Source organism: Petromyzon marinus, chromosome 14 (genome assembly GCF_048934315.1).
Source record: "Petromyzon marinus isolate PM22_M1 ecotype Great Lakes invasive population chromosome 14, UKy_Petmar_22M1.pri1.0, whole genome shotgun sequence".
In the NCBI taxonomy this organism is placed as follows: Eukaryota; Metazoa; Chordata; class Hyperoartia; order Petromyzontiformes; family Petromyzontidae; genus Petromyzon; species Petromyzon marinus.
In genome coordinates, this window is record NC_133680.1 from 5,679,325 (window position 1) to 5,694,435 (window position 15,111).

Genomic DNA, 15,111 nt, shown 5'->3' on the forward strand with positions numbered 1-15,111 from the left:
ACAGTAAAGCAATGAGTTTCTTGAATGTATCTGTGCGGAGATTTGAGTGTTATCCCCTCATATGCACAGGTTTTCCTCAAGATCACCCAAATTCCATCCGTATGCAAATGGCGAATGGCCAAACAAAAAAAATTAACGATGAAAATAATCCTCAGAACCAGTGGCGCTTCACTCGATAAGTAAAGACCATTCTTGTTTATTATTATGATGTTATATGGCAGCGGACTATGGTCTAGGGTTGGCCGAGTTTAAACCAACGAATATCATTGCAAGTATTTCCGAGCGGAGAACTAAACAACTTTATTTTCAAGGATATTGATCCAAGAATATGATTCATGTGATCAGGGCAGACTTGCGATGGGCCCATGTTTTCCCTGCAGAACTTTCTAGAATCGATTCGGAAAAAAAACACCAAACATGGCATTACACAAAAAAGTACACGGAACAAGATACAGGAAGATCAAAGATGCGCTGGATTGACAGTGAAAATTTACCTCGAACCAAAAAGGGCCACAAGAGGAAAGGAAGCCATGAAGTTTGTACAAGAAAGAAACAGGTGGGAAAGATCTCATTCAGCCCCATCGTCTCGAACAGATGATGGAAGGGAACTAAAGAAGAAAGACTCACCAAGGATATTGTGAATGGTCCCAGGGTGAGTGGCTCTTCCTGCGTTAAGGCATAGTACCGCTCGCACTTTTTCTGCAATAAAAAAAATGCATACGCATCGCTTCCGCGATTAATGACGGTCTTAAAATATGTGCATAGAGAACTGACAGCCGCGCCCATCCGCTTGTGTTGACCAGCACAGAGCCCTTCATGTGGCCATATCGCTAAACCACCTCAATGCACACAGCGTCAAAAATTATGAGTCAGGGTTACAAGGCCTTTAAGATAGCCGAGACAGCTTCCAGCAAATAAAGAAACAGGTGGTGGTGGTGGGACCATGACTGGTTCAGTTACCACTCGCCACTGATGTTAGCTATGGACAGAAATCAAGCTCAGCTCACCGGAATGTAGTGCAAGTGTGGAAGCCACCACACCACCATATCCTGTACAGAACTCAAATTTTATGGTGGGGGAGGAGTGGCGCCATAAACATAAACAAGTCGAGAGCGTATGTTTACAACAATTAGTGTCGGTGCATAGCAAGACTCAAGATTTTAACATTCATTCAGGTTGACTGACAATAAAAAAAAATGTCAGTTGACATAAACTAAATAAAAGTGCGTGTGTGTCGGTGGTCTGTGTTAGCAGTCTGCAGGCCACATGTTGAGAATGCATACATTGCGAGGTGGCCAGGTGGCTCAGAGGGCTAACATCAGAGCATTTAGCTCCGACGTGTTGTTGAATTCCTGGGTTGCAAATCTGGGCAACCGCCCACACTTTAAACAAGGTTTCGATTTAAATCTTTCGTGACTGCAAGGATTCATCTTCTTTGGTTCTTTCGGTAAAGTCACGTAGAATGAGAACAGAATAATAAAATAAAACAATAAAATTCTCACGACGTTTCGGCCACAACACAAGTGGCCTTCTTCAGGTGAAAGGGACAGACCTGTTGGGACGATACAATCCGCAAAGCTATCACTCAAACCATGAAGAAGGACCCTCTTGAGGAGCCTTTCAAAACCATCACTTTATCCTACATTGCGGGGATCACAAAAACTATCTCCAAAATCTTGAATAAACACAAGATCCAGGTCCGTTTCAACACATTACATAAAATCCGTGATCTGGTTCCGTCTGTAAAAGATGTGATTCTGGACATACAGTACCCTGGTGTCTAAAAACTAAGTTGCCTCTGTGGTAGTAGTTACATTGGAGAAACCAAACGACATGTCTCGGACCGCATTCATGAACACAAAGCAGACCTTAAACATGGTAGGACCAACACCTCGGCCGTGGCAGATCACTGTTATAATTCAGTAGGCTCACATGACATTGACTTCTCCAAGACAGAGGTTCTTTGCAAGCCATCTGGCTACCATGAGAGATTCGTTCATGAGGCTATCCACATATACAAACACAGAGACAATTTCAACCGAGAAGATGGATTCTGGCTTAGCAATTGTTCACGCTTACGGTGCCTTTCAGACAGCATACATTATTATTTTCGTCTCCCCCCTCCTCTTTTCCGAACATAGATGGACTCGTCCATCTAAACAAACTGTCAAATCGCTATCCGTGGCGCTAACGTTTAAAAGTAAATAAATAAATACAAATCGCCACTTCTTTCAAATGTTCTTGCCATTGGTTTTCACACCTGTAGATGACTGCTTGTGTCGCAGTCGAAACGTCGTGATAATTTTATTGTTTTATATTTTTATTATTGTATTGTTTCCCATCAACGTGACTTTACCGAAAGAACCAAGAATATGAATCACTGCAGTCACGAAAGCTTTAAATCAAAATTCCAAGGTAACTGCTTTTAATTAAATGCACGATCTTAGCGGTGCTGGCTCTTGGCCTCCGAGCCACTCAGACAGACATGTGGATTTTTTTTTTCAAGCGAGAATGTGCACATCTGAACGACGTGTAAAATAATTAATTATTGTCACATTGAGTTCCCGATGCATTGACACAATGCATCAATAATTGCCCCTTGCCTGATATCATTCCTAAGTGACGAATGCGTTTAGTAAAAAAAAAGCATACCCTTCCCATCTCCACCTCTTGACAAGCCATGACGATCACCTGAAATCATAGTATTAAAAAAATCAGTTTCATAAGAAAACATTTAAATATGTTGTTACCAGCTAAGGAAAGCTTCTGCTCAATTTCAAACAAGAATTAAGTGGCAGGATGTGGAATTCATGCCATGACAAAAGACAGAGTGAGTTGTGTTCTGTGTGAAGTCATGTGACATCTGATATATTTTCCTTCCATTCATGTACTGTAAATGTAAACTGGCAGATAAACAAGAAATATATTGAAATAGTATGCTTTTATTTGCAGTAAAAAAAAACATCATCATGTTCAATTGAGTGTTTGTTGATGATTATTTATAGTGGATTTACAAAAGGCTGTACATGTTAAAATGCACTTGCGAATAAGGAGTCACCAGCAGTGTCTCCCAAGATTTAGTAAATTCATCCTTATGGCTATATTTACTCAGACAGATGCATGGATAACAGGAGCAATTTCCATGGATAAACACACTAAGACTTTGAATTAAGTTTTTACGAAAGTGGCTTAAACCCACAGCACCCAGCAATGAAAAGTGTGGGAGAGATTGTGGGTAAAGGGTGGGGTAAATCAGCGGGCAGGGGTGGGCCTCCGAAGCCTTTTCCGCACACGTTCATGACCCCGCTGGAATTGGATGGCTGCATTGATGGAGAAATATAGCCCTTGACAACAGCGCCTCCCCCGCTTCACCAGGGATGAGAAGAGTTCTACCGTGTTAGGGGTCATCGTAACCATAAAAGTTTTGGCTAACCATTGAAAAAAGATGGTCACTGTATCGTGCTCTCAGATGCGCTTCTGCGGCCCTTTGGAACGCTCTTCTTTTCGATATTAGGATGTCCCTTTGAAATGTAAATTGAAAACGAATTCCTTTAGAACTTTGTGTTCAATGTGTTGTCCTTATCCCGCATCTCCAATTATCATGGTTGGCTAGGTACGGTGCGAAAGAAGTTAAACGAACATACATATGTAAGCAAGGCCAGCCAATGGCCGCATGTGGAGGTACCTTGACGTTGTGCTCCCAGAGCATGCTCCAGAAGTCGACGAGTGTATGTGGCAGGGGGCCCTGAGTGGCGATGTATGCCCGCGGATTGCTCACGCCCTGCTCACATGCACGCACACGCATGTGCACACACACACACGTCGTCAGCCAACTCCATGCAAACAGTGTTTCAGTGACGTATCGCGCGTGCGTGTTTGTTGCCGTCTTGCCATGCCAAGAAAACCCAGCACGCGAAACAATGACCTGACCGTCGACCACATAGGCAATGAACCACTGTGAACTCCGAAAGTTCAACGGAGACATTGAAGCAATCCACCGCAAATCAGCTGAAGACATTTCCTGGCTTACCAATCTGCACACAGACATATAAGTATTGTGAGGGAAAAAAAGTATTTGATCCCCTACTGATTTCGTACGTTTGCCCACTGACAAAGAAATGATCAGTCTATAATTTTAATGGGCGGTTTATTTGAACAGTGAGAGACAGAATGACAACAACAAAATCCAGAAAAACGCATGTCAAAAATGTTATAAATTGATTTGCATTTTAATGAGGGAAATAAGTATTTGACCCCCTCTCAATCAGAAAGATTTCTGGTTCCCAGGTGTTTTTTATACAGGTAACGAGCTGAGATAAGGAGCACACTCTTTAAGGGAGTGTTCCTAATCCAGCTTGTTACCTGTATAAAAGACACCTGTCCACAGAAGCAATTAATCAATCAGATTCCAAACTTTCCACCATGGTCAAGACCAAAGAGCTCTCCAAGGATGTCAGGGACAAGATTGTAGACCTACACAAGGCTGGAATGGGCTACACGACCATTGGCAAGCAGCTTGGTGAGAAGGTGACAACAGTTGGTGCGATTACTCGCAAATGGAAGAAACACAAAAGAACTGTCAATCTCCCTCGGCCTGGGGCTCCATGCAAGATCTCACCTCGTGGAGTTGCAATGATCATGAGAACAGTGAGGACTCAGCCCAGAACTACACGGGAGGATCTTGACAATGATCTCAAGGCAGCTGGGACCATAGTCACCAAGAAAACAATTGGTAACACACTACGCCGTGAAGGACTGAAATCCTGCAGCGCCCACAAGGTCCCCCTGCTCAAGAAAGCACATATACATGCCCGTCTGAAGTTTGCCAATGAACATATGAATCATTTAGAGGACAACTGGGTGAAAGTGTTGTGGTCAGATGAGACCGAAATGGAGCTCTTTGGCATCAACTCAACTCGCCGTGTTTGGAGGAGGAGGAATGCTGCCCATGAACCCAAGAACACCATCCTCACCGTCAAACATGGAGGTGGAAACGTTATGCTTTGGGGGTGTTTTTCTGCTCAGGGGACAGGACAACTTCACCGCATCAAAGGAACGATGGATAGGGCCATGTACCGTCAAATTTTGGATGAGAACCTCCTTCCCTCAGCCAGGGCATTGAAAATGGGTCGTGAATGGGTATTCCAGCATGACAATGACCCAAAACACACGACCAAGGCAACAAAGGAGTGGCTCAAGAAGAAGCACATTAAGGTCCTGGAGTGGCCTAGCCAGTCTCCAGACCTTAATCCCATAAAAAAAATCTGTGGAGGGAGCTGAAGGTTCGATTTGCCAAACGTCAGCCTCGAAACCTTAATGACTTGGAGAAAATCTGCAAAGAGGAGTGGGACAAAATCCCTCCTGAGATGTGTGCAAACCTGGTGGCCAACTACAAGAAACGTCTGACCTCTGTGATTGCCAACAAGGGTTTTGCCAGCAAGTACTAAGTCATGTTTTGCAGAGGGGTCACATACTTATTTCCCTCATTAAAATGCAAATCAATTTATAACATTTTTGACATGCGTTTTTCTGGACTTTTTTGTTGTTATTCTGTCTCTCACTGTTCAAATAAACCTACCATTAAAATTATAGACTGATCATTTCTTTGTCAGTGGGCAAACGTACAAAATCAGCAGGGGATCAAATACTTTTTTTTTCCCTCACTGTAGATGCTAATTCACTCATAAGCAAAAGAGATTGGTTTATTGAAATTCTGAACATTAATATTGGTTTTAGTAAAATGTTTTGCTTGTTTGATAAAAAGTTTTGCCACGAGCAATGAAACAGTTCTCGGCTTTTCTCCTCTGCTGCCCCAATATTCTGGAACTTATTTCTCCCAGTCACCTGTGCTGTGGTCTTCGCTACCCTCTTCATATTAAGTTCAAGAACCCCCCCTTTTTTCACCGAGGCCTATGACCGACTGCTTCCTCACAATAAATAAGCCCACTGTTAATTTACAGCATCTTGAGAATTGGTCGATTTGAGACGCCGTATGAATTCAAATAATAGCATGTTATGCAGTCCATTCTCTTTTTTTCTCATGAAATCACTGCTTGAGCACGCGAGCCTGCCTTTACAAGCTTGTTTCGGAAGGCTTGGTATTTTGGCACGTGTCACGCCGTACGAAAGTGGCGGAAGTGTGCGCGTGTTTGTTAAGACTGGCTGTGCTGGCACGCGTGACTCTGGTAACAGGGCTGGCGCTGTGCAGCCTTCTCACAAACCTTGGCGTACCGACTGAAATCAGCCCGTTCCGCTCGGCGTTGGAAGAGTGCCACGTTCCTGCTATAACGAGGCACGTGAACAGGATGAACAATTTAATTTGGGCTCGGTTGGTTTGTTGGATTCGTGTAAGCAGAGCTCAGCACCCACCTCCCAACCACCGACACCGAATACACAGTTATAAAATCATCGTAATTTGTTTGCATTTTTAATAATTACGAGGCATACTGTATCATGATTTCCCTTGGGATTAAGTCATTAAACGAATTGCAAGGTTTCAGGGTCACGATTCAATTCCAGAATTAATTATTTTGTTTTGGTTTTAAGTTGCATTGGTATTCTCTGTCTTCTGTCTCATATGTTGTTTTGGTTTGTACGTGCTATTATGAATTGATGCAATAATTAACTCTTCTTAGTCTTATTGTTTGTCTCGTCGGTTTGTCTTGTTTGTTATGCCTTGTGCTTTCCAATATCCTAAAAGAACATCCGCCAAGCAATTTGTACTAATAGTAAATGATTCTTAGTTGCACAATCGATGGATGCATCCGGAATGTAACAATTTATTTAAAATCAATTAATCATGACAAAGAAATAAAAACTGACAGATTCTATACTATTTCCTACCCCTGGTAAAGCACTGCCCCCTTCAAGGGTCAATGTAAGCTTCACAATCACACTTTGGTAAACAAAGTAGAGTGGCCGTTTGCACAAACAGCATACAGACCATGACAGCGGTCATTTATTAAAGCAGCAGTAGCGTGGTAAACTCTTACGCAGGTGTCCATTAACCAATGATTGAATGAAGCAAACTGGAAAAAGTCCATTTCACGAGTGAGCCATTACACTATTAAAATTATACCGGAATTAATTAAATTTGACCTCGTTATTACATGTAACAAAGGTATTTATGTACTTTTATTTTTCAGGCTCCACCGACCCCAGTAAGTGGCTTTACAGTAAAAAAGGCCATAACACACCATGCACCTATCAGAATCCACGTGCATTTGTGCATCATATATCAAAGCACCCACTCGCAATATGCATTTATTACACCATGTAATGTATAGGTGTACAGGAACGCACAAATACACAGCACAAAGGAAAACATGCACTTCCAAGGACACATTTTTTTACCATTTCCAGTGAGGTGGCTTCATGTTTCACAGGGCACTTAGCATGGTTAAACATCCTGTGCTTTGCAATGTTTTTATAACTAAACAAAGCTTCAGAAAGCAATACACAAGCGGTTATGATGTGGCACTATAAATAAATAAAATATAGCATTATATAAAATATGCCACCAGAATATATTTCACCCAAACAATGCACTACGAAAATGTTTTAAGTCTACGGAAAAAAAAATCTTTGTGAGCAGGGTGCCGGGCAAAAAAAAAGAGCTAAGCTCAGCATTGAGGCTTTAACTCTACACATATGGGACGTGATTCCTTAGCGCGGTGTTGAACGATTCATGCCGATGGTAAGGCATTTCAGCTTGTCCAAAAAGTAACAAATTAAATCCAACGCTGGAAGTAAAAATAGTTTTCCACCCTTACAAAAAAAGATTGCAAGTAGAAAACTCAAATGTATTCCTCTGCCATAAGCCCTAAGAAGAGACTCGTTTCTTGAGACCTATTGAGACACAACAGGGCACCTTTTTATTCAGGCGCTGAGCGTGCAAAAATTGTACAAACTAATGCTGAACTGTCTGTAATTTCTTCCCAGATCGTTAACAAACATTTAACATTTTGGATGAAACTCTTTTGCCATGACGACTGGGAACTGGCCAGGCCAGAAACGATCCAGGAATGGCACCAGGGTCCAGATCTGCATCCCCAGTCTCATTGAGCAAAGCGGCTACTTGGGGGTCACACACCCAATATCTGTCTCCCCTGCCCGCTGCACTCCCCTTTCCCTCTGCTGCTACGCTGGGGGGGGGGGGGGTTAGGGGCTGCGTGGGAGTCAGAAAACAAGGTCTAATGTCGGCACGAGTTATGGTCGACTGCCTCTGGCCAAATCACTCAGAAAGCGCTCGATCTCATCAGATCGCTGAAGCTAAGCAGGGATTTGAGCCTGGATAGTGGTTCTTGTAAGGAACATTAATCGCTGTTAATGGGCTAAATTTGTCCTTCACATAAATAATGGGGTTTTGCTGCGAACACACATGCACTTGGACACCCCAACGCTGAATGAACGTGGTATTTCAAGGACACGCTATAATTGTACGTTAAAATCAGAATTCTCTTTCTTACCTTTATGAAGTTCGCATTGATGTAATCAGAGTTTACAGCAGGGAGTTGGATGGCTAATTTAACTCGACTGTGTTCAACTGCACGCACACAGCCATGATCGGGAAACAGACGCGTAACCGTTAAAACATACACCCGTAATGCAAGCAGCACTCAATATATTTCACTCGCTGTTGAGACTCGTGCAAACATTTTCATATGATTATAGACCGGTGCTCTTTCTTTAACATTCAACAGCAGTAAAATAAATCTTATTCTAATGAAGTCACTTATAACGAAATTCATGAATTACACCACACCCCATGTTTCATTTACTCAGCTCCCACGGATGCAATGGGGAATTGTTTGCAAAGAGCTAGAAGCTTGCTCTGCCTTCAATATTCATATAATTAAGTTCTTATGGATATTTAAATAATGTGGCTGGGAAAGGATTTAGAAATCTGGCAGCGGTTAAAGAGGGGGCGCCCTTTCAGTTCAAGTTCTGCACGTGTGGCGGGCAGCAGTGCTCTGGCAGAACAACTGACGGCTTTTTTTTTGGAACGTGCAAAAACTTACGCAACATGAAAGCAAATCAAACCTTGCTCCATCAAAGGACGTCTTAAATTATGACACGAACGAAACCAACTACGTCAGGCTGCGCTTGGCCTCGGCTCAACAAGGGGTTTATTTTCGGTGGTAGGGACATTTCCACGATGCTGGACGGATGTTCATAGGGCATGCACGTGGGCGTATGGCGCACTATGGATCCAGAGGCTCGGCAAATGCGTCCCTGGGGGTTGTCCTAGGACTGGCATTACGATAAAACTCCGCAGAAGGTACCGTGTACATTTGAAAAGCATGCGCGTAATGGCATTTTGCACCATGGCGTTCTAACGAGACAACAAGAGCCACGTTCCGTAAACACCACCACGGTGCCAACCTTACGTAATCAGTGTGAGAAATGATTTCGTATGTGGCGAGTAAACGTTGCCAAAAATATTTTTGGAACGCTGTTATTTGTCGTTTGTCTGGCAGATTGTCCACGGTAGCGTTTGCGAAATTACGTTTATTTTGTCGCTTTCAGAATTCCCCATTTAAAATTTTGGCGTGAACTGCCGCGTTAAAATCCAGAGGAAGAATTGCAGGAAGAACTGGACTGGTGAAAATTAGTCCAATATGCGTCGTAAAACACTTACGGGCGTAGGAAACTAACTTCACGCTGCCCGTTATGCTGTGAACACCTGGTGTAAAAGCTGTTAATTTGTTAACAGTGACCAAAGTCCCCAATTTTAATACTATTATCGTAATGATTGTTTTGCAATGGTAGGTGAATTTCAACCGATTGTGTGTGAATACGGCAGCGTATTGTACAGGCAATGTTAACCAGCTTTGAGACCGCAACACCATTTACTCACACACCCAACGAGCTCAACATCACATCTGCCCTACACCCCATTTGGTGACACTAGCCAACAGACATAATTGCTGGAGTGGCGCCAAGCCATCACTAAAACAACTTGTATTTCATTGACTTGAACAGTGGAGTCCAACAGGACGAGGTCAGGTATGTGTTTAGGGCCCGCTCAGAGTACACAGCGTCTGAGGCTATTTAAATGCAAATATACAGTATTGCCAACAGCCTTTAAATGCATTCCCTTTAACAGAGGCTGAGGACTGCCCCCAAAGGCTTACCACACACTTATATTTAAGTATATGTATATGTAAGGAACCGATGATGAAATCGCCCAAGAACCTCTAATATCCCGCAGGTTATGGAGAAGTCTGACCATATTTGTGCAGGTTTGTGAAGGCAGTGAGTATAGATGTGGGAGCACATAAGTACAGTACACATTTGATTTTGTTGCACTACCCTCTCCTGCCCACCACGTAGCCCCACAGCATCCTATAACAACCTGTATATGCACAATGGTCCCTATTGCAAACACTTCGCAGGCTGAAATCCCCGCTTTGCCTTTGAGATCTGACGAGATCGGGAGCACTCTAGGTGATTTGGTCATGTGAGCATTTAGCGACTGCAAGGCATTAAGCGGAGAGGACCCGCGCTCGGGTCATCCGAGGCCGAGAATTAGGATGTCGGCGGAGAGTGAAAGACGTGAGATGTCGCGTGTGACAGGGGGAGGAGGGTAGGGCACTAACAGCGTGCCGCAAACGCACATGGCAGGATGTCCTTGTAGCGGTTCTTGCGCATGTTGTCCTCGTTCTCCCCGGAGGTCGTCGGGTAGGTTCGGTCACTGCGGTAGCGCATCGACTGGCGGCGTAGCCTCTGCAGGAACACAAGGATGGTGTGGGTGTAGGGGTGGACAGGGAAGGGGAGGGGGATGGCAAAGCCATGATCCAGGGAATCAGGAAGGAGGGTGGCGACCCGACAAGACTGAGCATCGCAAGGTCCACGCAAATCAAAGCCACCCATGTGCCGGAAGCTTTTTAGCAAAAGACAACATTCAAAACAAACCCACGGAAAAAAAAAACGAGCAGACGATTCCGTTAACCATTTATTAAAACCAATAAGTTTAGCAATAAAACTCAGACCTAATCTCTCCCAAATGTGCCACAATGTCAGGGATTTTGAAATATGGATTCACAACACAAAGGGCAGTGGGCGAAGGGGGATATGTATCTTCTCAGTGGTGGAATGGCAGCAATTTTCATTTGCACGTTTGTACACGTGCGCACGCAAACCGCAAACACACATACACGCGCACGGCGCTTACCACAGGATGTAAACGGCAATGCAGGAAAGAACGTGAACTCTCCACTGTGACCATTCGGTCCGAGGTTCTTCAAAGTGGATACGTCAGACACAGCAGTCTGCGAAGTAGCTTTTACCAACTCTGGTTACTCTTGCAAACGTTATGCTATTTACCCCGGAAAGCCCCACCGAGCCTCAAGACTTGTTTTCAGGATGCTCCTGCCAAGATTTTTCAGGAAGGAGGCAATTTTCTACGTGTAATCCCAATTGAGTAATTTTGAGGTAATATTTCAGCATTGGTATATTTGTGGTCAATACTGGCTACACTGTTTGTTTTGAAACAAAGTCTACTTAGACTTATTATAACTGTACATCGGATGTGGCCTATGACCGAATCGGTTTGGAATGCGCCCGATCACTATCACCAAATAATTAATCAGATCTTGGAAGCCAAGCAGGTTTTGAGCATGGATAGGTCGTAGATGAGTACTGCCATACATTAAAGAGGTATTTTAGGTTGTGGGAGTACGTGGTGGGCAGCAAAAAGCGGTGCAGCAAAATCAATTACACGTGCAGTTTGCTAAAAATAGATTTTGATTTCACCAGGAAAGGGTCCACTGAGCGATGTAGCTCTTTTTCAGAAGCGACCTGGCCACAAATGATAGCTCAACGAAGTGGCTCATTGTAAGCCTACGTGTTAAACTGGCTTATCGTGTGAAAATGTGTAGAGCAGCCAAATACTCTAAACGCATGCTCATTCTAAATGTGGAGGGAAAAACTGGAGGACCCGGAGACAAATCCACACGACCACGGGGAGAACATGCAAATTCCAAATATGCAGGCGTCAGGGTCGGGATCGAACCCACGTCCTCCTGTATTCTAGGCGAGGTAGTTAACATCTCGCCACCGAGGCACTTTTAAATCCATGTGTGCGAGGGCTTCTACGTGCCGTGCAGACCATGGGGCTCACTTGGCCATAACTGACACCAGGCTGCTCAGTGCGGATCGGTGAGCAGCAGGGAGCAGAGAACAAAGATAATCGGGTTTTCCCCTTTTTTCTGGCAAAAAAACAGGTGTTAAGATGTTAAAACACCAAACTGAAACTTTTACAAGGAATCATGTCTGCATTAACCACAATGCTTGTGGTCATGCAAAAAAAAACACTCTGATAATGTATGCATTGTCTTTGAAACTGATTGGTCTACACCAGAGACAGCTTTCTTTTGAGCCTCGTCTCAAACGGTGTGAGACCAGAGGACACCAAAAAGCGTACAGCCCAAAGGCAATGCACTATCAGAGTAATAAGAGCTCGTGGTGAGCATTTACCAGAAAAATGGGGAAACTCTATCATCATATTTTGGTACTGGCAAAGGAGGTCCCATGATGAAAGAGAAAAGTACAGTTCAACAAATGATTTTGCTGAGCTGCTCTCTGCTGCTCACACAGCAGCCCCGCAAGCAGCCTATACCCCCTGTATATCTAACTTAGTTTGCACCGTACATAGGCAACCCTGCTAATCAACCGTGCTAAACCAACCATGCTCAGCAACATATAGGAATCTAAAAAAATAAATCTTACATACGTGATTTACTGTATTAATCATGAGCCTAACACTCCACATGAATCGCTGACACCCCATTGCATCATTCCACCTCTACTGTATATACTAAAAGAATGACACACTTCCGCTCATAAAATCTGCACAACTCTGATAAACAGCACGAGCGGGGAGGAAAGTAAATAAGTCCACAAACAACCATTAACCCAGCCAAGCCGGTTGGGGATGGAGATGGGGGAGTTGCGACAGTTTATTGTAACGGAAGTGCCAGAATTATTCATCACGGCCGTGCGCTGCATTCATCGCCAAAGCGTCCGTCTTGTGTCCGCGGAGAGGCAGGCATCAGAAAGCGTTGTCATACAAGCACCGCCGTGAGCGTCATACCGTCACAAAGAGTCGCCCGCGCCCTCCTGACCGCTATCCGGCCTGCGTGCCCAGTGAGTCACGGCTGACAACGCGAAGCGGGGCTGGCTGGCTTCGCGATCTTAGAGCACGCAACAACAACAGGTCCCTGCAGGGTGGGCTGGTAGGAACATTGGAATTTTGCGCAATTTTATGACATTGTTACTTCCAAATGTTGGGTGCAATAAGACATATCAAGTCTCTGCGCTGGCTATTGCTGATTTTACACCCAACAGCACGAGATTTCACTTCGTTAAAGTATTGAAAGGGGACGGACGGGCACATTAATCTATTGCAGGCTGGTACACTCAGTTTACAACTTCGTTCCTACCAGTAAAAAACCCCTCTCTCATTTGGTCGCCACTACGCATAGAGACTGACCCACCATGACCCGAGTTAACTGCCGGGGATGGAGCTGGAAATTAAATTCACCCGTTGTTAATTGAAATGTCGTAATGCGGATATATGGAAATGAAACGGAAAGGCTGTGGCCGTTAGAAGGAACTCACGACACTTTGACATTTACAGTGCCCGATTGTAGTCACTGCTCAATATTTAACCCTTGTAGTGGCGATTCTTTTTTTTTTCGGCGAGGGAAATTCTGTCTGCGGAGTGAGTCACGTTTGAGAGTAATCCGAATGACACACTTGGAAGACTTCTCACCGAGCCGCACACCACGCTAATCTCACCGCTCTCACCACGACATTCCTCGTCCAGTTTATTCTTTTTTTCGTTGAGGTACAGAAAACTGAAGAGTGGACCCGGCCAAAAAATGTGTCCAAGCCTTTTTTCACAAACACTATTGAAACGAACGCGATTACTACATGCCGTTTTTAAGATCGCATCCCCGAATCACAAAGTTCATCCCGCGACATCGAAGTACTCTTTACATAAAAATACCTAAGAGGAAACCGCACGTCGTCTAATCTACTCGAGCGCGGAGGGGGGGGGGGGGAAAGGAAAAAATTGAGAAACAGGGCAAGCTTAAAAAAATATACGCAATATATTTACAAAATCCCTCGTGTAAAGTTATGGAACAGGAGGACATAATTTGTGATTACAGCAGTCGACAAGTATAATTACTCAACTTTGATGCTCAATTTTTACATTTTCACTAATCAGTCCCGTCAAAAATAACCAACGGAAATGTTTCTCGTTAAAAGCGCAACAGACTGCGCGTTTCAAAGTAAAACAAAAGACAAATGTTAGAATTATTTTCACAGCAGAGAGATAAATAGCGGAGCACTAAAATATAAAACAAATTCTCATTACAAGTCGGTCAGCTTGCTTTTTAAAATAAATACCTTCAAATAAACATTACGACAACGTTAAAGCGTATTCAACAGCGTTTATAATAATGTTATAGTGGGTACACCAAAGAACGAATGTTTGTTTGGTTTTTATTTCATTCACAGTACAGTGAAACTCATATTACCCATGATGTATTGGACGATATTAGCAGATCCTGCTATGCACATTTACCGAGGGGAAACTCCACAGTTATTATCCGTGCGGCTGGATATTTGCGAACATTGCGGATAATCTTCCGTCGCAGTCCGGTTGACTCCTCTATTCCACGGATTAGTGCAGATCTGCCCTGTTGTTGCGTTTAGTCCCTTGCCCATCACACACCTGCCCCGCAACCTCCGATTAGCACGATTGGCTACGTACGGTGCGAAATAAGTTCAAAATATTCGGCACTTCCGGAGACCACTTTTTCTCTGGTCATGTCTTATGCTCAGATAAAATGTGGATATAAATCAACGGTGGCAATTACCCTCAATATTAATGGGTGACTTACAACCCCCCCCCCTGTCAATAATCCACTGCTGGATGAAGACTTCCCCCCACAACCACGTCAGTGATGGTGTTAGCCGTGATAGTTAATCAAATTTGAGTCGCCGGGTTCAGACCGCCCGTGCGCTGCACAAATGTGCCACTGACCCCCCTCCTCCTTCTCCCCACCCGTACCCCAAAGGTGCATTGACCTGGCCGTC

The 15,111-nt window shown here is 44.0% G+C and overlaps 1 protein-coding gene across 3 annotated transcripts in view; it reads right to left on the reverse strand.

The window, feature by feature from the left end:
• Positions 1–15,111, reverse strand: part of PTPN12 (protein tyrosine phosphatase non-receptor type 12) — a 70,516-nt gene that overhangs the window by 39,464 nt on the left and 15,941 nt on the right. For 2 of the 3 annotated variants that reach the window (XM_032954232.2, XM_032954233.2), the window contains exons 2-6: positions 10,620–10,728; positions 8,469–8,545; positions 3,686–3,781; positions 2,653–2,691; positions 628–699 (exon numbers count right to left, since the gene is read on the reverse strand). In XM_032954232.2, the coding sequence (XP_032810123.1) occupies positions 628–699; positions 2,653–2,691; positions 3,686–3,781; positions 8,469–8,545; positions 10,620–10,728 (393 nt within the window). The other variant, XM_032954235.2, reaches the window with a different exon arrangement.